This window comes from Camelus ferus, chromosome 5, assembly GCF_009834535.1.
Source record: "Camelus ferus isolate YT-003-E chromosome 5, BCGSAC_Cfer_1.0, whole genome shotgun sequence".
NCBI classification, from domain to species: Eukaryota; Metazoa; Chordata; class Mammalia; order Artiodactyla; family Camelidae; genus Camelus; species Camelus ferus.
The window spans coordinates 74,533,031-74,558,185 of NC_045700.1; the positions used below are offsets into that span (position 1 = coordinate 74,533,031).

General features: G+C 35.4%; 1 protein-coding gene across 1 annotated transcript in view; it reads left to right on the forward strand.

The window, feature by feature from the left end:
• Positions 1–388: 388 nt before the first annotated feature.
• STK17B (serine/threonine kinase 17b) overlaps positions 389–25,155 on the forward strand; it is a 33,555-nt gene continuing 8,788 nt past the window's right edge. Inside the window, exons 1-4 of the mRNA XM_032480140.1 lie at positions 389–671; positions 9,825–9,990; positions 15,720–15,932; positions 24,758–24,902. Coding sequence (XP_032336031.1) covers positions 9,869–9,990; positions 15,720–15,932; positions 24,758–24,902 — 480 coding nt within the window. The 5' untranslated portion in view covers positions 389–671; positions 9,825–9,868. The remainder of the gene's footprint in view (positions 672–9,824; positions 9,991–15,719; positions 15,933–24,757; positions 24,903–25,155) is intronic.

Consider the following 25,155-nt stretch of genomic DNA (forward strand, 5'->3'; position numbering starts at 1 on the left):
GTCAGAAAACAGGCAGAGAATCTCAGGGATGAGTCGGAGACAGCGGAGACTAACTTTTCTTCGCCGCACTCCCCAGTCTGCAGATATTCACACCCTGTGGACTGACCACTCTGAAAGCCGGGATGCACTCGGTCGGAGTTACAGTCCTGAAAGCTGTCGGGGCGGCGCCCGCCTCACTCCCCGCAGCAATTACCGGAGCGCCCCACCTGCCCCGCAGCCCCGCCCAGCCTCCGACTGCCGGACGCGGGCCACGCCCCCTCGCCGCCGCGGCCCCGCCCCGCAGCACGCGCTGCTGGCCGGCGCCCCGCCCTGTCTATCACGTGACGGCCCAGCCCTCCGCGCGCGCTCGGATTGGCTCTGGCGTCCGAAGAGGTGGGTTCTCGCCCACAGCACTGCCCCGCAACGCGGCTGCAGTTTTCAAACCTCAACTGTAAGCTCCCGTCACCGTCTACGCTGCGGTCGCCGGGAGCCACTTCACGGCGTGGGGGGCCAGGTCACAACTGTTGGCTGTTGTCTGGAAGAATAAAAGTGGGTCCTGCCACGCTCGGAGCTGCCCAGAGCCTCCCCGGGACAGAGCTGGAGAACGCGTCCTGCCGTGGCCACCGGCGTGGGGCGGGACGGGAGCCCCCTTGGAGGGGGCAGCCCCGAGAGAACCTGCTGCGGCCCGAGCGGTCAGTGACTTCCGCCTCGCGCGCCCGCGGTCCTGCCGGGGTTAGCGGGTGGGCTCGGGGCTGCGACTCCGAACCCAGCCCCCTATACCCGTGGAACAGAGACCCCGAACGTGGGAGAGGGGGCTCGAGGAGGGGTCTAGGCAGTGTGGGTGCATACGGGGTCCTCTCGGACCCCGGTCTGGGGAAGCTGGGCTCAGAGCGCGCCTCCCCTCAGGTGGCCCGACTGCTCCGGGCCCCTGGCCGCATTCCGGCTGGAATCCGGCTTCCCTGGTTCCCTCGGGGTCGGCGCAGGGGACTGCCGGTGGTCCTCCCAGTACCCTTCTCAGCCCGGGGGCGGGGGGAGAGAGAGAGTGTGTGTGTGTGTGTCTGTCTGTCGGTCCGTCTTTCTGTCGGTCTCTGTGCGTGTGTGTGTGTCCGTCTGTTGGTCTGTGTGTGTGTGCGCGCGAGTGCCGGCCCGGACTCTCCCCGGGTCGCGTCCCGCGGGGCCCCCCTTCGCGGCCGGCTCACTCGCGTCCCTCCCTCGTCGCGTCCTTCAGGTCCCTCCCGAGTTCACAGCTGTGGCGTGGGCACCGGCCGTGTTCACATCTGGGCTCATGGACACGGTCTGCTCCCAGCTGCTTTTCGTCCAGAGAAAGTTTGTGCTCATCTTGTGGGGCATCTTCAGTTACCGCTTGTGAACAGCTTTTTAAAGTTAGTGAATAGAGAAGTGCAATTGCAGTTGTTTCAGTGATTCTCAGCGATCTGATTTTTATTTTGACGCCGTGTAAACCGCAAAGTGTACGCGACCCATCCTCAAACTATACAACGAGCTACGATGGCTGCGATTTTGACATCTACCCAGCTCTTTGTTTTACTGTAGGGAAAAGCGCTTCCTTTGAATCCCCTTGACAAAGTTAAAAGAGACTTTGTGGCAGCTGGTAGCTGATGTTAGTTCTTACTCTGTCTGTGATGGGACTAGAGACACTCCAGCATCAATTTGCAAATTGAAATTAAGGGGAAAACATTTTAAGGCCACATACTGATCAAATTTCAATTATATTAGGTCTAGGTATCGCGTTCACTAATTGTTTTGCCAACGTAATGTTTACATCCGTGGTACCAATGATATGCGGTGTAGTTTCGTATGGTACCGTTCCTTCAAGGTCTCGAGTCTTTGAGACTGTGTAGGAGATAACACAGCCTACAGAGATGACTGAAGATGTAGCAGCATATGTAACCTAGCAGTTTTGAGCCCAGGAGCACAATTTTATTAAAGGAAAGATGTGTAAGCCTACTTTGTCATTGAGACACCATTTTATAGTTTTATAGTAAACTGTCCAGAAGTAGTTTTCAACAACATCTAAGATGTTTGGTTTTATAAGTATTAAACCACATACCCATAAAAGTGTGTGTTTTTGAAAAAGCTGGTCCACAGAAGTAGTGCCCTAGTTTAAGATGCCTCTTTTTCCCCTTCACCATCCTCTGAACAGATGTTCAGTTTTTAAAATTTTTTTGTAATATCTTAATAATTGAGGTTATAAATAGCTGCTATATTTTTGGGGATACCTATCATTTTTAGATCGCTTTTCTAAATTATGGAACTAGAATTGAAGTGAAATACATTTACATGGCAATATATTTAGGTTTTAAACGTAAAATTTGTGTAATCGAAGGCTTTTCTTTTTTTAGTGTGTGGGTAGAATGGTTTCTGTTTCTCTTGGGCTCATTAAGTAGTGAATTAAAATTTGGTTAAGATAAAATCAGTTTTTAGGAACGTTGAGACTTGAGTAATTGATCACTGTATCAGCATATTAGTAAAAAATCTGAAGAAGGTACAGGCATTTTATGGCATGTTTCCAATGAAACAATTTTATCTTTAAGCTTTCACTGACAATGATTTACTGGTGTTAAGTAAACATTTAAATATATTTTAAAAGCTTTGTTTTGATGCTGTTTGATAACTATAAGAGAGAATTACCTTATCAAAATTTCCCTGTTTCAATCTTAGAGACCCAATTTAAAACCCAGGAATCAAGGAAATTGATAGCTAACTTGCTTTCACTTAATCTTAAAGTTGTCTTACAATTGCATGTATATTATATTATATTATAGTGCATATTTCCTGTAAAAAAAATTGGCAGCTAAGAAGAGCAGTGCTTCTGAATGTACTGCTTTTAAAGGATTTTGATTCATTCTTGTTTTTTTTTTAAAGATTTCTTCAGCATTCTGCAGTTATAGGTTGTGTCAGAAACATTAACAGTCATTTATGTACTTACTTTCCATTTATGACAACTTTAAATGTTTTAGTTATTTTAGTTTTACACAACATTGACAGCAAAATCCTTTGATTTAATTTTTATGATAGGATATTTCTTTGGGAATATTTCATTTAACAAATGTACTTATGAATTAAGTTACATATTTTATCTAAATATATTGTGACAAATGTTGCAATTTTCAAGACATACCTTGTTAATTACTTATTTCTTTGATTTATTTATACTTCTTCCCCCCAAATACATTAACCTTGAACTTCAGTGCCACTTTAAACATCTAGTCAGTTTTTTTAATATTTACATGCAGCATGTGTTGCTGCACCCTGGACCCTTTGAAACTTCTTCAAAAGAAGGGATAGTTACACTTCAGTGTTTTAAAAATTTTAGTATTAACAGTGAGGTGATAATTTTATTTTTAATCCTAGGATCATACTCCATTTTGCATTGTAATACTTACTGAATAAATAGTACTTGAGTGATACTATAAGTAAACAGTACTTTATTTTACAACAGAAATTTAATTTTCCATCTGATGAATGACAAGCACTGTGTGTTTGTTGGCTCACTATATTTCCATTTTTCAACATCTTCCCATCCTGGTTCACAAGTATGGGGTTTAATTCTCTCTCTGAAAGTAGAAGAAACAGCACCTGGCCCTACTGTTGTGGCACAGAATCAGGCCTGGGGTTATTACCTGAGACTTTAGCCCTTGGGTGGTATAAACAAGACTGGTTAGACTAGAGTCAGTTAGCTGGCTTCCTATTTGTCATTTTCAAAGGATTAAATTCTTGAATCATACTTTCTATTCAATCTTTGAAAAACAGACCTGTTAGTGGACTACATAGAACAGTCTCTTCCTTGAAGTTGAAAATCATCATCATCCATTTCCGTACACCAATACCTTTGCTTCAAATCAATGACTAATTAAAAATGAATCCTCTGCCACACTAGCAGAAAGTTTTTCCTTTATTTTGAGGGATGCTAGATAAATAAATCTCCAGTTCCTCTGTTTCCTAGGGAAACTTGGTAGCTGTAAACGTCCATATAGAAAGTTTTTTTTTTCTCTGTAATCTTGTGCCTTAGTTTGCTTTCCATTGCCTTTCGTATTTACTTCATGAAGGTATAGATTTATCAGTCCTTGACAGGACGAGTATCTGAATTTCCTGGTTGAGGTAGCTCTCAAACTATTGCTGTTCTTAGCTGAAGTATGTATAATAACAGGTGGCCACCTAGTCTGGAAAGATAGGTAAATACAAAACAAATGGTCTGTTGGTATTATATTACAAAGTATGATATAATAATTTTATACATGTTTCCAGACTCTGTGGCTATCCTGTTTAAAATTGAAATTCTCTAATAGCAATTTGAAATATGTCTTATTTTATTTAGCTAGATCCTGAATTCAGCAGAGACTAACTGCAGTATTATACTTTCAAGATGGATTTCAAATTCTGCTAACCCTCAAAGCTATGAGATGTACCTAAAAACTTATTGCTGTATTTTTTAATTCTTACAATTCAGTTCATCAGACATTTAAAAGAAACCCTACCAGCTGGCCAGATACCATGCTGAAAGTTTTGGCACAAAAGCCAATGGTTGCTGCCCTTTAGACATTAAACATAATTGCAGTCTAGCATGTTACATGTTGTGGTAAAGAGATATTCAAGGGTCCTCCTGTTTGAACCATAAAAGAGAGACATTTAACACAACCTGTGGGTTTTTAGGCAAAGTTTCCTGGGGGAGGTAACATTCTATGTTGAGGTATGAAGGATACCATAAAAGAGTTAGCCATTCGAGGAAAAGTAGAAAGGATGTTCAGACAGGAAAGTGTGGAAGGAAAATATGAGATAAAAGTGTGGCAGGAAATGAAGCTAGTGTGTACCTGGCCCCAAAGGCTTTTGTGTGTCATGCTATAAGGACTTGAACTTGTAGGGACTAGATAGCTAATGCAGGGATCAAAGCAGACAGTTTAATTGTCTAGAAGTTTTTATTTACTGTATATGATATATTCTATTTATAAGACATTTTTATTTGATAACTTTGAAATGAATATCATGAGGAATAGTTTTAAACAGAGCTATTTAGAGGTTCACAGGAACTGTCTGTCTTACTTTTGATCATATCACATCTGCTTTCTCCCTTCAAGTATGTTAAGGCCCATACCAAGCCTAACATTTCCTTCTCTGATCCACATCTGAATTCTTACTGTAATTATTGTAATGGGAATTAGTGAAAATAATCTTTGGAAATAAGTTTGAGGTGCATTATTCCTAGTAGTACTGTGTAATTGAAAGTTTGATTGTATCTTGCCTTCTATTACCCTCTTACTGTATTTGGTACCTGATTGTTTCTATAATTGTGAACTACACACACACGCACACACACACACACACACACACACCCGCTAAGTCCCTTTAGATTTTTATTAGTATTGCCTAATAAAGTTTTCTGAATTGAATTTCAAATGGAGTGAGACATATTGGTAATTTTGAATCAGTCATAGGTCTGTAAATTATGGTAGGAAACAAAAAAAGGTCTGATTGTTGGAGTTAAAGAGAATTTGGTGGGAAATTTAGGAAGCTGCAAGGAGAGGCTGAGAATTGACTGATAACCTTCATGTATCCAAGGATTAAAGCTTATATGAAGGGCAACCAGATGTTTATGGAGGGTTTGGTGGACAAAGGTGACATTCATGCTCCACTATATTCAAAATAAGCCAAAGGAGGGGAAATGAAAAAATATCTAGGCTGTGGCATTTACTGCATGTGGTGCACATGCATTAGACAGAAGGAAGACACACTTACAGGATACTGTGTGGATGTCTAAAACAGTTTGTAATACAGGCATATTAGCAATAAGTAGATAAGTTTAAAGGTCAGTGTTCAGCAATGTGCTTTTCCTGTCTTCTGAGATGCGACTTGTGTTCTAGCATATTCAGAACTGGAGTGAAATGTATCACAATTAAAAAAATGACTTTTGGATTAACATGTATTTCAAAATCTGATTGCCCAGTGCTGTTTTCAGCTACATTTATAGTCAAATACTTATGGTTCATTCATTCATTATGATGACCAACTGTACAGGTGAGAGCTGGGAAATTTGTTAGGGTAAAAAATTAAGCACAAGCCAATGTCTTGTATTAAGGAAATCAAACTGAGTACACATGTAAAGGTGTATGTCTTAATGTTAAGATTACAAATTGTTATTCCTTATATAAAATTGGAACTATAACATTAATTCAGAATTTGTAATGTTATTTTTTCTATGCAATATTAAACAAGGTGTTAATTCTTGCTTAGTGTTTATCCTAAATGCTTATATGGTCTTCGCATAAGAACTGCCTTTATTTGGATAATGAACATCATCTGCTCTAAATAAATGCAGAGAAAACATTGAGGCCTTAAAAAACCTGAGCACTAATGGTTCACGAACTTCCAACCAAGTAAACCCTTAATGTGTAAAGAGATAAATTTTGCTGTTACAAATGGTTATGGTTCTGCATCTAGAGTCTAGTCATATGTATTCACAGCCATCTTTTTACCCAAAGACATTTAATAGTTTTTGTCTATACCTGCTTGGTGTAGATAATTTAAACACGAGAAAGTATAAATACTGCCATAATCTCACCACCCAGAGATAACCACTGTTAATTATTTTGCCATAGTTTTCCACTCTTTTCTTCTATTTGTTTTTATGTTTAACAAAATTATATATATCAAAATTATGTATAACAAATATATATTTTACATAACAAAGTTATCATACTGTATATAAAGTTTTGTCTTCCTTTTATCATTCAACATCATATAAGTTAAAAATACTCTTTGAAAGCACAATTTTTATTAAGTATATAATATCCTGTTATTTAGGTGTACTTAACCTTTCCCTATTGTTGCACTTTGGATTTCATTCATTCTACAAGTTTTCTATTTTTTTCACTATTATAAATCATGCTTCGTTGAGCATAAGTCTTTGACTACATCTAAGACCCACGTTGATGCTTTTGTAACTTGAGAGCAGAAAACACTTATTTATAAAATACAGTTCTACTAGATTCTTATGAATAGATCACTTTTTAGCTGAGATGTCACAGCATGAGATAAACATCTTAGATTTTAGAACCTAGCTGAGGTGAACATCTTAGAATCAAGGGCCTATACTTTGTGTGAGTGAATGTGACATGTTCTTGTTCTCATGTTTCCCAAGGGCTGATTAATGAACAGTGTTGTGAATGCAGTCCAAATTATATCTATGGTGCAAGTATAGCCCTTCTTTATGTATGTATGTGTATAACATAAATGTGATCATAAGCATGCATATTCATAGACTTTTAAATTAAGGGTAAAAAAAATTAAAAGGCCAAAAATGACCTAGGAAAAAAAAATGGTTGAGCATAGAAACTGGTAACTGTATCAGTTTTTCAGAGAGGAATATGTGACCAATGAAACTGAGTGCCATTGGAACTAAGAAACTATACAAAACAATTCACCAAAACAATAAAAAATACAGAATTTAAGAGTTAAGTTGAAGCTAACTTGGGGTGAGAGTTTTGTATGTGAAAATAGGGTACAGCTATTCAATAATAGCAGAGGACTGCATGGGGAGTATCTTTAAGAATATTAATATTTATTTATTGAACAATCATGATGTGCTTTCGCTACTAGCACTGTAGCAGTGCCATTCCACCTGACTTCAGCATATCTTAATTCTTAGTCTTCGGAGCTCTGCAAGAGAGTCTGTTATCATCCCCACTTTAGAGGCTGCAGAATAGAAGCGTTCCTCACTAGTAATCAGAGAAATGCAAAGTAAATCACAAAATTCCATTTCATCTTCGTCACACTCGAAGAGCTGAAATTTAACATCTGAGTACAGCAAATGTTGTCAAGGAAATGATAAACCCCCACACCCAGTGCTAGTGGGAATGTAAACTGAGGACAGAGGGACAGACTTCAACTGTGTCTATGATGTCTTATTTATTTTTAATTTAAATGAAATATAGCAAAGTAATAAGATTGAAAAACCTCAATGTTTGTTATGTTTGTATACCTTCATACATATTTGAAATAATTCATTCTTCTTTTCTTTCTTTCTCTCTCTCTTTCTCTTTCTTTTTAAAAGTGGCTGTGTTAGTTTGCTTGGCTGCTATAACAGAGCACTGTAGATGGAGTGACTTAACAGAAATTTATTTTCTTACCGCACTAAAGAGTAGAATTTTGAGATCAAGGTGTCAGCAGGGTTGGATTCTTCAGAGGCCTTTCTCTTTGGCTTGAGAGTGGTCGTCTTCTTGTGTCTTCCCTCTGTGTGTGTCTGTATCCTAATCTTGTCTTTTTATAAGGACACTCATCCTGTTGGATTAGGGCTCACCCTAATGAAAATGAGGATCTCATTTTAATTTAATTACCCCTTTAAATGCCCTTTCTGAGGTACTAGAGGGTTAGGACTTCAACATTTGAATTTTGAGGGGAGGAACATAGTGCAGCCCATAACAGTGGCAAAGTTAAATATCTCGTGTCTCATAGCTGGTATGATGGATAAATGGAATTCAGACCCAGAGATGATTCAGTCCAAATGTTATTTTCAGAATGCTACACTGCTACCTTTGACTCCTAGAGATACATCCCAAAACTAGTTCAGGCAAGACCGAGGGGTTCAGAGAAAGCAAATTTTACTTAAGAATAAAACCAAGAAAACACAGAAACTGAAAACACTCACCTCTAATCACACTGCTTATTTGCTAAGTTGAATGAAGTTGGCATTTGAATTTAGGAAGATAAACAACAGAACATGTCAAGAAGGAAATAAAGGGAGGAAAAATGTGGCAGACACAGAGCAGAAGCTTAGGGGTTTATTATAAGAGGAAGCTAGAAGAATAATACTGGATCTTTTATTAGACAGGCATGGCAGAAAGTCAGGAGTATCTTAAAATACATAGTTTGCTGTTATTATATGAATTCAGTTAGTATGAAATAGTTGTTTTAATGTTAAAACTGAATACTTGTATCACAAGGTATTTCCAGATAAATATGAGCTTCAGATACAGATGAAACTCCTGGAATAAGGCTTTCTGCGAGGTCACTCACTCACTCATCCAGCAAAATTATAGAGCTCTTCATTCATGGCAGGCTCTGGCTAGGTTCTGCCAAAAGAAGCTCTAAGACCTGTGAGAGAAGGCTATTTCTTGTAGTCATTCAGATGTCAGTAGTATAACTCACATCATGTGAATTTACCACCAAATTTGTTTGGCCATGTGAAATTAAATTTAAAATGAATAATCATTACTTTGCTGGGTGAAGTCATCTTGTTATGTGAAGATACAACTTTAAAGAATGAGAGCTTAAGAATTGAATGGTTGCTTATATTAAAATTTTATGGTAACAATTTTTTTTGAAGAATTTGAGAAGCCTTACAGGATTTTTATAGTAGTTTTATTCTAAATTGAAGTCAATAACTTAGTTCAAGTACCAGAGAGGTGCTACCAGCTTCTGTGTGTGCTTTTCATTTTTCTTCCTTCTGGATAGAATGTGCTCTTAAATCTATCTTTCTTTCTTTCTTTCTTTCTTTCTTTCTTTCTTTCTTTCTTTCTTTCTTTCTTTCTTCCTTTCTTCCTTTCTTCCTTTCTTCTTTCTTCTTCTTTCTTTCCTTTCTTTCCTTTCTTTCTTTCTTTCTTTCTTTCTTTCTTCTTCTTTCTTTCTTTCTTTCTTTCTTTCTTTCTTTCTTTCTTTCTTTCCTTTTCTTTCTTTCCTTTCTTCTTTCCTTTCTTCTTTCTTTTTTTGGCTGTATCTTATAGCTATATTTGGAGCTAGAGCTATGTGGTATGACACACTTCTTGTCTGAGATAACATCTTTTTTCCTTAATTGCATTTAAGTTATATCCTGCATCTTCTCTTTTTTTAAATAGGTGAAAATAAGTGACTGAAGAAGCACATCCGAGAGTCATCTAACATGCTGAGAAGAAGATTTGACTGCCGAAGTATTTCGGGCTTGCTAACTACAACTCCTCAAACTCCAATAAAAATGGAAAACTTTAATAATTTTTATACGCTTACGTCTAAAGAGCTAGGAAGGTAAGGATACTTTTGATGTATATGTGTTTAAATTCACATTTTGGATTTCTCTATCTATACTTTTGTAAAACTCACTTGGTCATTATTTAGCAATGATTAGAAAGAAAAGTCGTCATCTCTGTTGATAGTAATACAAGGTCTAGTCTTAACTGACTTGGAAATCAAATCTGTGGAGGGGTAGTGAGCACATATGATACATCCCTTGCAGCTTCAGAACCCAGGATAAGGAGTCAAGGTTCTTGTTTGAGGCTGTGTAAGCGAAGAGACAGCTTAGCAGAATGGACGGCCACATCTCAATTTGGACTCTGTCACTTACAAGCTGTTTGACCTCAATTAAATTACTGTACCTCTTAATGCTATAATCTCCTCACCCAAGAAGTGGGGGTGAAGACAATTGTATCTATTTTATATGGTGGTTGTGAGGATTAAATATTGACTAATACTTGTAATGTTAATATTTGTATTTAGTAGAGCACTATGTAAGTTTTTTAGTTAAAGAAACATGTTTTTAATTCTTCAGATGTTGTGCTGGGCTAAAGTAAATATGGAGATTTTGCTTCTTTTCTATATTTAAACGTATTAGCTCATATTTGATAGTATATCCTTTTGACAAATAATGCATGTTCTGTAAGTAGAACCTGTACTTAATGCTAATACCAGTCTGTTTTGGTTTAACCAAGGTGTAAATTCCTTAAGACCAAGGAGTGACCTAAGATTATGAGACCATTTAACACTACCATTTTAATATATAAGAAAGTTACAAAAGAAATACCAAATAATTTGTTATATATTCAGCATTTTTGAGCTTTAAGTTAGAAACACTTAACAAAGGGTTGGAAGATGGCAGTTTCTATCTTCAGTTTGATTTTTATGTTAAAATGCTTTACTAAGTCCATGTTTGTATTGATAGATGTACAGTAAAATAGTATGGTTGCTTTTTATCTTTGAAAATCTCAGTGTGAAAACAAAAATTGACTGAACCACGGACAGTAATTCGGTTCTTGGTGGTCTTTATGTGATGGGTGAAGGCAAGACTTGGCTTTTCCACTTGTCAGATGTTGGATGCAGTCTTTCTTTTGCAAAACAAAGATAATAATATCTACCTCATCAGACCAAGAACTAGATGTAAAAGCTATTTCATAATTCCTGACATATTTATTTAATTTTGTGTGTAAAATATTTGGATGTTTTAATGGTGTATTAAGAGAGATAGTTTTAAACACTTTTCAGAATGTTTTCGAGAAATTGTTTAAGTTCTAAATCTGTAACTGTTTCTCTTTGCATTATAACAGGAAAGAATGTTTCCTTTTAGTTGCCTGTATCTCACTCTTTATTTAATTGTCATAGAATATTTGCATTGGACAGACTTCAGTGGTCAGTGGTCTTCTAATATAAATTTTTTATGCAGTGCAGTGATCTTTTCTATACTCTTCCTGACAAATTGTTTATTCAGTCTCAATTTGAATGCTTCAGTGATGAGGAACTCACTACCTCAGAATGTATCTGTTCCATTTTGTGGGCACCTCTTAGGCACAGAATTCTGTTTTCTCCTCTGTTAACCTCTACCCAGTATACATAGTTCTCCTTTTATAGCTGCATATAGTGACCATGGAAGAGTCCTTCAGAGATTTGAATATAGCTAAACATTGCCAGTTTCCTTAAAAGCTCGTCTTATGACCTCATTTCCCTGATTTCCAGACGGCCTTCCTTGATCTGGTTATCTTCTTCTGGACCCCTCTTTGCATTTTTCATTTCATTGTCAGTCTTAAAATGAGAAAGCCTAGAATGGACACAATATTATCATTATTTTACCATCTAGAATACAACGAAACTCTATTGAAATAGCCTAAGATTCCATTAGGAGTTTTTCTTCTTTTTTACTCAATAGCCATGTCAAATATGTGTCACATGGCATCATATAGTATATTAGTAAAAACAGGCTAAGCTGGAAGGCGGTTGACCTGTCTTTACTCAGGATCTAAAGTTGTGTGAACTACTAGCTGTGTGATTTCCTTTCCTTTAAGATGAGAGGGTGGACTAGATGTCTCCAAGTTTCCTTCTGTTGCAGTAATGCTTAGAAACTACTTTGAGCAGGTAATTGAAAATTCACAACCTTGATTGGTATATATAATAAAGGGCATTCTTTTCTATTTTTCTAAATTAATATTTTGATGGGTAAATTTGCATACATTTATTTATTAAATTAAATTTGCAATCTAAAGGGATACTGTGGGAGCTAGAAAGACTAATTTTGTTTTTCTTTGAGAGTTTTGGAGAACTTAAACTTTGATGAGAACAACATTAATAATTCTAAATTGCTTTTTAAATGAGGTGCCATCATAAATCACAATCATAAACTTGATTCACTGTACTTTTTAACATTTTAGAGCAAAACCCCATGATAGAATCTGATTAAAACAAATTCAGACTGCAAATATCTCATCTTTTAATATCTTAAAGAAAGAGACTTAACTTTTTAAATTGGTATGGGCTAATGAGTCACATGGTAAGTATTGATATATCTAATTAATAAACCTTGATAAATTGGAACTCATGACCTTTCATTTGCCACAAACTTGCTTTCTTTCAATATTTTATTAACTTTGATATCCCATACTTTTGCAAAATGAAAATTAGGATCGTAATCTTGTTTTTTCTGAAGAGCATACATTTTGAAGCATACAAACATATAATTTTAACAAGTGGTGAGTTACAAAGTTATCTTTATAAATCATTTTTATTAATTTTAAGATGTTAGTGTTTTAGTTTATTTTTCTTCAGTAACTTAGAAGAAAGTATGTAAAAGCTAACAGTTCATTTTTGACTATTCTGAAAAAGCTTTACATTGTTCCTGTTTTTTAACATGTTGGGTAAGTTTTTTCCACCCCTCCCCCAATTGAAGCAAGGTTTCACAGGACTTCTTGTGGTTAGAAGGGTGAGGCAGATGCAGAAATAAACGTCAGCTTCCTTTGTGGCTCACCCTCCCCCCTCCTTTCACATTTTATTGTCTATTCTAGAATGTAGAAGGGTAACTAACTAGACCTTTTAACTGCTGGGAAATCTAGTCAGCCTTTCCCTTTTAAGGTATGAATTAAGTACTGTTGTTAAGGGTTTTACATTTTCTTAAATGTTTCTGTCAAATTTGATGTAGGAACATTATGTATTAAATATTATTTTTGATATTTCTAAACAACAATTAGCATTCTTAAATAGAAAACAAATGCTTGCTTTTTTCCCCCTAAGTCATCTGATAATTATGGCAAAATATTTACCTTATTTAACAGGACATAAATGAATATTCAAATCACAAATAAGTTTTAAAAATATAAACGTGTTAAGTACTGTATACAAATAGCACAATACGTGATACTGTGTAGGTGCATAACTCTTGCATTCATTCAACAGATATTTCAGTTCCTGTTATGTATTAGCAAAGTGTAGATTTTATAAATACTGTAGTGATTAGGACAGATGGTTTCTGCCCTAATGGAGCATCTACTTATGGTGAACATTGGCAAATAATTACATATATCATTTGGTCACCTTTGCTCTGGATTAATGAGTACTATACTTGGAAGACTTTTGAGAATACCTGAAACAATTAAATAAAAGTATTATTACTTAATTATTTAATTTTGCTCTTTGTTACTGAGAAAATTCTGGCTTGTAGATGCAATCATAAAATTACAGCAGAACTTGTCACAATTGGTGCTATAAACTTCTTCAGACGGACAGATTTCTTGGCTAACTAGTTTCTGTTTCCTAAGTTTTTACAAAGTGAATTTCTTCATAAAACTCAAAATTTCCTTTCTGTTTTAGACAAATTTTCATTTCTAAATGTAAGTAAGAATTGGCAGAAGTGAGTTTACTTTAAAAGCAACTGTCTTAAAGGAGGAATTGTTCTGTGGTCAGAACAGAAAGCTAGGACTTCACATTCCACAGGTTAAGCCGTGGCACTCCATTTCCACATATGACCTTTCATGAGTTATTCGGTCTTAGTCAGCCTTCGTTTATCCAGCATAAAATCTGTAAAACATGGGCAGTTTGAACATAAAGTAAAAGGACTGATTGACATTTTTTGTGTACTCATTAAAATGCATTGATTTGTATTCTTTACACATGCAGTAAGAAAGTATCTTATAGTTTAAATTAAACATTCTCAAATCTCAGATGAAAAGTTCTATCAAAGAATCAGATTTGTGCATGCAAATTTTCTGAGTTGATATTTATTTGATAAATTATATAAAAGTCAAATTATACCTTGACCACTTTTTTTTTTTTTTTTTTTTTGTATTAGTAGCTATACTTTTTTAGCTTGGTTTTCAGTGCTTCTCTTTGGCACCAATCTTGAGGAGGTTTGGGAAGTAAACAGTAGGGATCTTTGTTATCCTGCCCCTGAGAATAGCAATTAAAAATGTAATCAAGCAATTAATTTTGTCCCCCACTCCCACCCCAAATCCCAAGTATGTTAAAAATATTTTTTGTTTGTTTGTTTATTTGCTAAGCACCCTGATAGGTTGTATCGAAATATTTTCTAAGGGGATTTGAGACAAGAGGAGTTGTGGAACTAATTTACTCTCTGAAGTTCCTTTATTTATACCTGATTTGTTAATATCTAGACAGTAATTTGAGCCTTAGGATGGAAGTCTTAATTTTGGATCCCCTGGATCAAACTTAGGAAGTTTATGGATGGTCTTCGAAATCTGAAAACCCTCTGCAATTATACGTAAACCTTTCTATTTAAGGACATGTATATGTTTTTCTGGATAGGCAGTCAATGGCTTTCATTAGTTTCTTAAAATAGTCTGGCTCAAAATAGCTTAGGTCTTTGGGAAACTAGATTTGGGGTGACTATAGACTTAGAATACACACATTTGCCAGAGTCTTTTAAAATTTGGGCTTAGGTGCTGAGCACTATTATTGGAGTGAGCTAAAACGTATTTATTCCTAAAATGATAAGCATGACCTTACTGGTTGTGTCTGTTCATAGAGATGTTCATAACTGTTAATTTTCTTAGTTAGTCATGAAGTGTCTTTGGATACTCTTCATAGTACAAGTATACCTTTGGTGTCTGTTACAAGCTTCATAGACTGCTGAGCAATACTGAGAGACTCTGGTAAAACAACTGACAAATGGCGCTACAAAGCTTCAAAGCTTGTTAAAAGTGATGTTGAAAGGCAAAGTGATTACACTAATAAAAGTAAATAAGTCACATACCCATTTTTGCATTCATTTTAATTTTTTGCATTTGAAGGAAAGCTAAAATTTTGATTAGAGGGTTAATGTGATAACCTGTTAAGGATACAGTCTTTGGAAATAGACCAATATATATATTCTCTCTGCCATCTGCAGAACAGAATAATATTTATAATAAAGGATTGTTGTGATACTTAAACACAATCATTTCTATCGAGTGTGACATGGAGTTGGTAGGCAAGTGAGATCTCCCCCTACAATGGTAATGTATCATATTAATAGTGAAGAATAAATATAATTCTGTTATATCTTGTTATTATATTTGACACTTATATTTTTAAGTCATAGAACTATAAATTTTATAAAAGAACATGCAGTATTTGATTCAGTTAAGAGAACAAAGATACATTCCTAATGGCATGAATATTTGAAAGCACTGACTTCTAAGTCAGAGGTATAAAAGTGTCTGTATTATACTAATATTCTCCTCTATGGAAAAGTTAAAATTGATTGTCCTCATTTTTCCCCCCAGAGGAAAATTTGCTGTGGTTAGACAATGTATATCAAAATCTACTGGCCAAGAATATGCTGCAAAGTTTCTGAAAAAGAGAAGAAGAGGACAGGACTGTCGAGGAGAGATTCTGCATGAGATTGCGGTACTTGAATTGACAAAGTCTTGTCCCCACGTGATTAATCTTCATGAAGTCTATGAAAATGCAAGTGAAATCATTCTGGTATTGGAATAGTAAGTATAAACTTTAAAAACCTGATGTCAATTTATAGTACTTACTTTAATTGGTGGGATAAGGTAGTTTAAAATGTCAAGAACAAGAGTGATAAAAGTACGATAAAAACTTATAAAGATTCCTGTTGATAAACTATTCAAGGGACACAGTATATATTCAAATATTTTTCACAAAGCTTAATGTGCAGCCTCACACACATACCCAAAAACTAATTAAACAGCCAAAATAAACAAATGACAATACAATGTTTGGGTAATGTGGTGAAATAAGTATACTTTCATTGCTAGTAGCACAGAAACTTGAGTTTTTCTGCCAAGCAATCTGATGGGCACATAAGATTGAAATTATTTGTGTATTTTGTCTGTCTGTTTGAAAAACACATCCCAGGAAGTGACCCAAGGAGAATAGAACAGGTAAGCTTGCATGAATGAAAACCACAGTTTGTTGAAAAGCATATTTATTTAGTGTGTATGATGTGCGAAACACTATGTTAGGAATTATAGCAATAAAAAATAAAATATAACGTTTCCCACAAGGTCAGTGAAAAGTTAAAAACACCCGAATATCTAACAATTTAAGTGGGGATAGAACATGGTTAAGCTAACTAGTTTGTTAACCAGTATGTTGACATGTTACTCATGTGTTACTCTAAAGTGTGACAGTCTGACACATTTATTATACTTATGTAAAAAATGTGTTTGAACATCTGCAACAATTGGAAGAATGCAGCTAAATTTATGCTTAATACAGTTTAGGTTCTGATAATTTTTTTAATAAAGTAAATCTATTTTGTAATAAAGAGAAGTATTTTAGCAAAAAAAAAAAAGATTATAAATATAGTAATTATTTTTAGTAGCCAACCTGCATTATTGCCTTTTTGAATTTAAAAGTATATTAACCACACTTTAGTGCTCACTTATTTTAAGGGTGTATTTACGTATTTATTTAAAAATCTATGTATTTTTGTACCAGGAAAGTTGATTGCCTGGAGTGAACTTGTAAACAAAAATGCTTGTTTTGCAAAATGCTGAACTGATAAGTAGTTCATTTAAGAATGAATGCTATTTGGCTTTGAGGAGAAAAAAAAATGTTTGGTGTCAGAAGACAAATGAGTGATTGTCTAGGGCCATGAATGGGGGAGTGTTGACTACAAAGGGGAACAAGGGGACTCCCTGGGGTGATATACACGTTCTAGATCTTGGTTGTGGTGGAGGATACACAGCTGTATACAATTGAAAGAACTCATTGAACTTGAAATGGGTACACTAGTTTATGTGATTATAATGCAGTAAAGTTCATTTAACACAGAGAATGAATGCTGTGTACATTTCCCGCAACACCAATTAAGGTGTATTGTAGTACCTTCACAACAAATTTGAATTGCAGAAAAGACCAAGATTCTACCATGGGATTTCATTTTTCATACATTTTGTAATTATTTTTGTCAAATTCTTCAGCTGACCTTTAAAAAGTTATCTGCTTGTATGATATCTGCATGTCTGAAGTATATGAAAAGTAGCTAATGTTTTCAAAAACATTAATTCATGGAATACTAGGTTTGGAGGGTGAATATACATAGGCACATAGACCACTTTCATAAAATCCTCTTTTGGGGGTTCATCTAAATAGCAACAACAAAATACATCAAAAAGTTTTGACACATTTTATGAATGGACCTTGTTCACTCTCTGAAAATTAATTCAGATATCCTACCCAGTAAACTGAGATCTGTAAGGGCAGAAAAAAAATGTGAGTGGATTAATATATTTAATTTCTTATCAGAGGAACTGAGACCTAGTAAAATTTATTACTGCGTGTCACTTTTGGGGTGGCATTGTCACATCAGATAATCTCAATTAAAGGTAAAAATTTGGTTGGATAGGTTTTAGCTATTTTAATAAGGTGGCCTAACTATGTAGTGAAAATAAATAAAACAGGGAAATCTTTTGCTGTAAGAGCTATTGCCAGTTTGGTATTCTCCTCAAATTATCCTACATACTCATCTTTCTTCCCTGACTTTTTTATTTTATAAAATTTCAAATCTACAGAGAATTTGAAAGAATAATGCAAGTAACACACTTATACTCTTCAGCTTGATTCACCAATTGTCGAATCCACAATTTTGCCACATTTACCAAACCATTTGAAAGTTGTAGGTATCCTGATATTTCTTCTTTACAAGCCAAAGTATTTATTATGAAGAGTAAGGGCATTCTTCTACATAACCAGCACCAGTATCAAACCTAAGAAAGTTAATATTAATTCGGTAGTATCATTGAATATGCAGCTCATATTTAAATTTTTTTGATTATCCCTAAAATGCCTTATAAACCTTCTTAAAAAAAATTTAGTACAAGAACCAATCAAAAGTCACACATTATATTTGGTTGTTAAACCTCTTGAGTCACTTTAGTTTTTCCTGACATTGAGTTTTCGGGGGGAGATCTGTATCAGTTGTCACATGAAGTATTCTACATCCTGGATTTGTATGATTCTTTGCTCATGATTAGATTTAGGTTAAATATTTTTGGCAAGAAGACAATGTGGGTGATGATGGGTATTTCTTATAACATGAGGTGGCAATTACGTTCATATTGCTCCATTATTGGTTTTACAAACTAGAACATGGCCAAGGTGGAGTCTGTCAGACCTTCCTATTTTAAGGAACTTTCCCAGTTTATAATTAATAAATAATCAGTGTGGTGATATTTTGAGACCCTGTGAATATTCTGTTCTTTACCAGCTGCTGGACATGCTCATTGTTAATAGAGTATTATATTTCTAGGCCTTTCTGAGGAGAGTGTTAGGACCTGGTATTTTTTAAAAATTATGAGTTCATTCTGATGGCTTCAATTCAGGTCCACCACCACAGGGTCCTTTATCACCTCTCACACCCCAGATTCGTGTCTCCCTTCGCCCACAGTGAAAACCCTGATTCTCGATAGTAGTTATTCACTCATGTGCTTTATCCCAGAAAACGTACAAAATAGCTTCACCATGACGATACTAATACCACTTAATAAAAGTTCCATAATGAAGTTCAACTTTTTTTGCCATTCTTTTTGTCCTTAGAATATACCCTCTCAGGGTATGCAGTCAGACTAACAGAGTTAGGCACATGTGTTTCTGTTCATATTAAGTCTTAGCATTTGATTTTTAAGTTCTTTATTTTTTTGAAATTGTAAAAAAGATTTACATGATTCAAAACTCAAAGATTTATATAAAGGTATACTACAAAGTCTTTTTTTCAGCTTTATTGTGGTATAATTGACAAAATTGTAATACACTTAAAGTGTACAATATGGCAATTCAATACATGTATATTGTGAAATGATTTCTGCAGTCAAGTTAAGTAAGATATCCATCACCTCAAATAGTTACTTTTCTTTTTTCCAGTGAGAATGCTTAAGATCTATTCTCTTGGCAAATTTCAAGTATACAGTACAGGTAGTAACTGTGTGTACCACAGAGTCTTATTCTCATTGCTGTCCTTTCCACTCTCTTCCCACTCAGCCTTTATAGGTAACCGTATTTATTAATTTCTGGCTCATTCTTTATGTGTTTCTTCTTGCAAATATAAGCAAATTTGCATATATTTATATTTCTCTTTCTTTCTTACAAAAAAAGTAGCATATTATATATACCCTTTTGCACCTTGCTTTTTTTTTTTTGCTTAACATTATATCCTGGAAATCACTCCATAGTCATAATTCATATGCATCTTTCCTCCTCCTCCACCTCCTCCACCTCTTCTTCTTCTTCTTCTTCTTCTTCTTCTTCTTCTTCTTCTTCTTCTTCTTCTTCTTCTTCTTCTTCTTCTTCTTCTTCTTCTTCTTCTTCTTCTTCTTCTTCTTCTTCTTCTTCTTCTTCTTCTCTTCTTCTTCTTCTTCTTCTTCTTCCTCTTCCTCTTCCTCTTCCTCTTCCTCTTCCTCTTCCTTCTTCTTCTCCTCCTCCTCCTCCTCCTCTCCCACTTCCTCTTCCTCTTCTCCTTCTCCTTTTTAAAATGCCTGTGTGGTTCTCTGTTATGTGGTGCACCATGCTTTGTTCAGTCAGTCTTCTGTGGATGGCTAGCATTTGTGGAGGTGTAGTTTTAGGGTAAATTCCTGTAAGTGTGATTTGGTAGATCAAGGAATAAATGCGTATGTGTTTGTATTAGATGTCAGATTTCTCTTCATATGAATGGCACATAATCACTTAGAAAAGGCACTTTTTGGAATTGTTTACTTGCTAATTATATGAATCTTACCAAAACTTTCTTTTGGAACTATTACAGTTGTGGGTTCTGATAGCTCTGTTTTCACTATTGTGTTTTGTTTTGCCTCCACTTAATCTAAACCAGTTTTTTGAGCCAAATTAAGTTGTTTACTTTTGTGAATGAAACTTAAATTCTTGCAGTCAGCTTATTGGTTTTTAGCAATTACTAAATCTTTCATTTTTATCTTAATACTTAGTCCACAGGAAAATATTTCATTACTGGTTATAAAGTCTAAATTATTTCTTAGTCCTTTCTTAAACTGTTTTAAAAGTTGTATAAATACTACTTTCCCAGAGGTAGTATTAGATCTCTTCATAAATTGGAGGAAAATTTTGAGGATAGTCAAGTCGTCCCATCCCCACCCTCCAAGAGGCAACAACTTTTCTATAATAAGTGTTTTAAAAGCATTTTTTGAGAATTAAATGAAATATATACAAAGTTTTTTTTTAACTTCTGGAAGTAAGCTATTATCTAATTGGGCACATTAGGTTTTTCAGGCTGAGTTTTGAAATCACTAAAGTTGATAATAAAGAATACTTACTAAATCTTTGGAAAACATAAGACAAGAACTTTGTCCTAGAAATAGCAAAGTTCAATAGGGGAAATGGCTTATATTTATCAGAGACAACTCTTTGAGACTACATGGGAGAGAAATAATACTTTCTTTTTGTCAAGAAATTACCAGCTTATGTTGCCTATTAAATATCTTTAAGTAAATATTATGGACCCAATAGAAAATGACGAGGACAGCAAAACATTTTCAACAATAATACATGTTGGGCATTTACATGTTAAGTACTTTATCTGTATTTTCATTTGATTTTTAAAACAATCCTCCAAAAGGGGAGACTGGTTTTTACTTCACATATTCTAGTTTAGAGGCAGGAAATACTCAGCCTGGTTTCTTTTTATTCTGAAATTCCTCTGGCTTTCTTTCCCCTCATTAGCATTGGAATATAATTTTAAAAGAGCCTCTTAATATAAAAATTTTAAAACTACTTCACTTTGATCACTAAAAATAATTAATTTAAAAATCTTTACTATGGCTTTCCAAAGCTATACGAATAAACCTGTATTTTATGGATAAGGGTGATATTACTTTGTTTTACTGAAAATCTTGGCTCTCTAGTACCCAAGGAAATTCATCATTTTGGATAGGAAAGTATTCTGATTTTAATCTTTCATATGGTAACCTTATTGTGTTATGGAAGGTTTTCTAAAGGATGTTCTCTACTTCCCTATAATTTCTAAACTGTGCTTTAGAAAGCTGTAACAGGCAAATGTAGATCTAAATAGTAGACGGGGTATCTGCTATCACAGCCACTCACACACAGCATGTGTACAGTCCAGAAGCCAATGGACATGAACACTCTAGATTTCTAAATGTGTTGGTTGAGTCCCTTCAGGGGCACACTCTTCAGCAGAGACAGAAAGAGTAGAAACAGCCGAATTTTCCTTCCAGGGCAATGATAATGATATAATGGCTTTTCTGATTACAGAGGTATTTTTTCTTCTCTGCAGGCACTGCTCAGGGTGCCTCATTTTAACAAAGCGTCTGTAGTCTGGTAGTGCTTGCTGCTGCCATATATGCTTCCAGGTTCTGCTCACTGCTGCAGTCTGCTCTCATGCTCTCTGCGCTTCCCGTCCTCTTACCTCTCCTCATTTTCTATTTACCATACTCCACCTGTGTCCCTCTCTTGTGGGATAAATGGCATTCCTACAAAAGACACTGGTAAGCTTGCCAAACTAAAAGGTGGAAACAGTGTGATTGACTGACAGAGTATTTGTTTGCTTTTGTTACTAAAATAAACAAAAAACCCTTAGAATACTTTTCCTGGTTATAAAAGTAATACCCATTCATTGTGTTAAATTTAACACATTTATGGAAAATAGAAATCATTTGTAAACTGTGGTTACTTTTATGGCATATTCATATATTTTAAAACTATTCTTAATTTTCTATCTCTGCATATATACATTTACAAACAAAATTGTGATAAACTAAGTGTACTCTATTATAATGCTCTTTTTTCACTTAAGAATATATTGTGTGCATTTTTATATGCATAATACAGTGTTTCTAGAAGTGAATTTTAGTTTAGCAAAAACTTAAAATTGCCTTTATAAGCAGAGTTTAACAAGGTGCCCCCAAATTCAGAAAAGATGGATGTTGGCTAGATTTGGAATTAATATTTGTCCACTCATAATAATAATAGTTATTCATTGAATATTTACCATATGTCAGACATTGTATTAAATATGTACAGATGGTCTGCTGTGATCCTTATAAGGATCATCTGTTGTACTCAGCACTTTACATGGCTTATCTAATTCAGTTTTTACAGCAGTCCAGTGAAGTAGGGGCTGTCATTTTCATTATGTATCATTATGTGACAGCAGAAGAAATAGAAGCACATTTTGTCTCAGTTCGGGTAGCTAGTGAGTGAGTGGCCAAGTCAGGGCTGATTTCTGTAGGCACCTTCTGTAAGCACCCTGTTGTCCTCTCTCCCGTCTGGGCAATGGGAAGTGCTTTACATACTTTTTCTCAGTTTGTTTTCTTGTATTTTGTTTTGAATTTTAGAATTAGTAGAGGGTTCTGGCTATTGAATTAACTTTAGTGAACATAATGTAAATGTGGGTACCCAAATAATTATAAAGTATTCAAGAATGAATTTCTCACCTAAGCAGTTTATGTTACCATACTGCCGAATACTGAAGAACTCAGATCTTTCTAGCGTTTTCCATATTTTTTTTTGTATTTGCCATGTCTTAATAGTGAATATAAATCCATATTTTGGACAATTGTCTTATAATTTAAAATTATTTGGTCTGATTTCTTATCTGATGTATCTTATAAAGTGCCTAGCAAAGAATTCATTCTAAGAGAATCTAAAATATCATCTCTTCATTTTCTTGTTTGCTTACAATTACATTAGTAATATTATCTGCAGTATCTTTGCAGGAGTATATTTAGACCACTTTATTTTGAGAGGATCCATCTCATTAAAACTAAAAAACATAATCAGAAAGGGAAGCAGTGGGGTGTCACTGGCAGCCTGGCCTGGGGAGTCAGTCCCTCTTACCTCAGGGGACCTTGAACAGAGCTGCAGCAAGTAAACATCTGATATGTAACTGAGGGGCCACTGAGGCAGTCTGAATGATAACTATTCATAAAGGTTAGCTTACTTCTTTTTAGATGAATGTGAATTTCTAGTACTGTCTTCCAATACCTGCTTTTGAGCTCACTACTACAAATTTTATAGCAAACTAAATTTTTCATACTCAGCCTATCTTTACCTTTATGATACCTTGAGACAAATATGAAAGTTAATTTCTTATGAATTTCCTGGGAGTTTGGGGGGCTGGAGGGGTGAAGAGTGAAGTGTACATGATTGGAGGCTTCACACATAGGCCTTAGCAGCTGTCACACAGCTTTCTCTGGAATATTATAAAGTGTAAATGCTTCTTCCTCCTGACAATCAGCAAGACTTTGACTTCTGAATTTCAGTCTCAGCTTCTCTAAAGAATGACTGCCTATTCCATCACTCATTCATTCAACTAACTGAATAACTTTTACACATCAGAAACTGTTTTCGATGCTGTGGATACAGCAGTGAACCAAAGGGGTTGAAATAGTATTTTGTAGAATAAATGAGTGTCTATTTTGTCACACAGAATATGCTTTACTTGAGATATTCCCAAACATACCTTATAAATTTGATTAATAACCATCTAGATTTTTTGAATGATGTTCTGATAAATTTTATCTTGTTTATTTATATTTAGTCCTCAAAAATAATCTTTTGAGTTTCGTGATATCTCTGTTTTACAGATGAGGAAGCTCAAATAAGTGATTGACCCTAAGTTATATTGCTGGTAAATAGCAGATTTAGGATTTAAATTTAGATCATTTGATTCCAAACCTGGATTTTTTCATATGTCTTTGTCAACATTCTTTAGATTTTCAGTTCCTAAAAAAAGAGAAAAAAAATTTTAGGGTTCTGTCCCCAAGTATTCTTTGTAAAGCTGCAGTACAGGATACTAATTAAGAATGCAGATTCTTACGCATGTTATACAGATTCAGACTCGGCCATCCCCCAACCCTATGTGACCTTGTACGAGTCATGCACCTCTTTGTACTTGTTTCATTTCTAAGATGGGAATGATAACCACCTGCCTTACATGATTGTCGTGAGGATCAAAATAGGTGATATCTATATCTACATATAAGGAGTAAATGAATACAACAGAGCAGAGCTGAGCTCATAGTGTTCGCTATTTTCATTGCAGCATTAAGGCAACTATTATTGAATTATAAAGCAATTCAATTTTATTTACTATTGAATATTCATTTTCTATCACTCAGAATTTGAAATATTCCTACCATTTTTTTTATTCCTTAAAAGATCCCTCCCAGCCCCTTCCTAGATCCTCCTTAAATGTGTGTGTAGAAAGAGGAGAAAGTTTAGATGGCTGGGTGTCCTTTACTTAACAAGTAGACAGTATTTAAAAGTGGTCATTTTTAGATCAATGATTTTTCAAATTTCTGTTATTTGAATTTTGTTTCAGTGCTGCAGGTGGAGAAATTTTCAATTTGTGTTTACCTGAGTTGGCTGAAATGGTCTCTGAAAATGACATTATCAGACTCATTAAACAAATACTTGAAGGAGTTTATTATCTACATCAGAATAACATTGTACACCTTGATTTAAAGGTAACGTAACATGATTTTAAGTAGCACTACACCTCTGTTCTTTCTCTGGTCTCGGGTTGCACAGTTGGGAGCTGGTATTGATAGGAAACGACAGTTGGGTCATGCTCAGCTAGACTGCACACGTGCTACATGGACTTAATTTTGTGTAGGCAGAGAGAAGGCTGCATGTGTGAGCAGCTCAAATTAATCACTAGGCTCTTAAAACCCCTCATTACTGTATGTTCTAATCCTACAAATATGCCACTCCATCCCA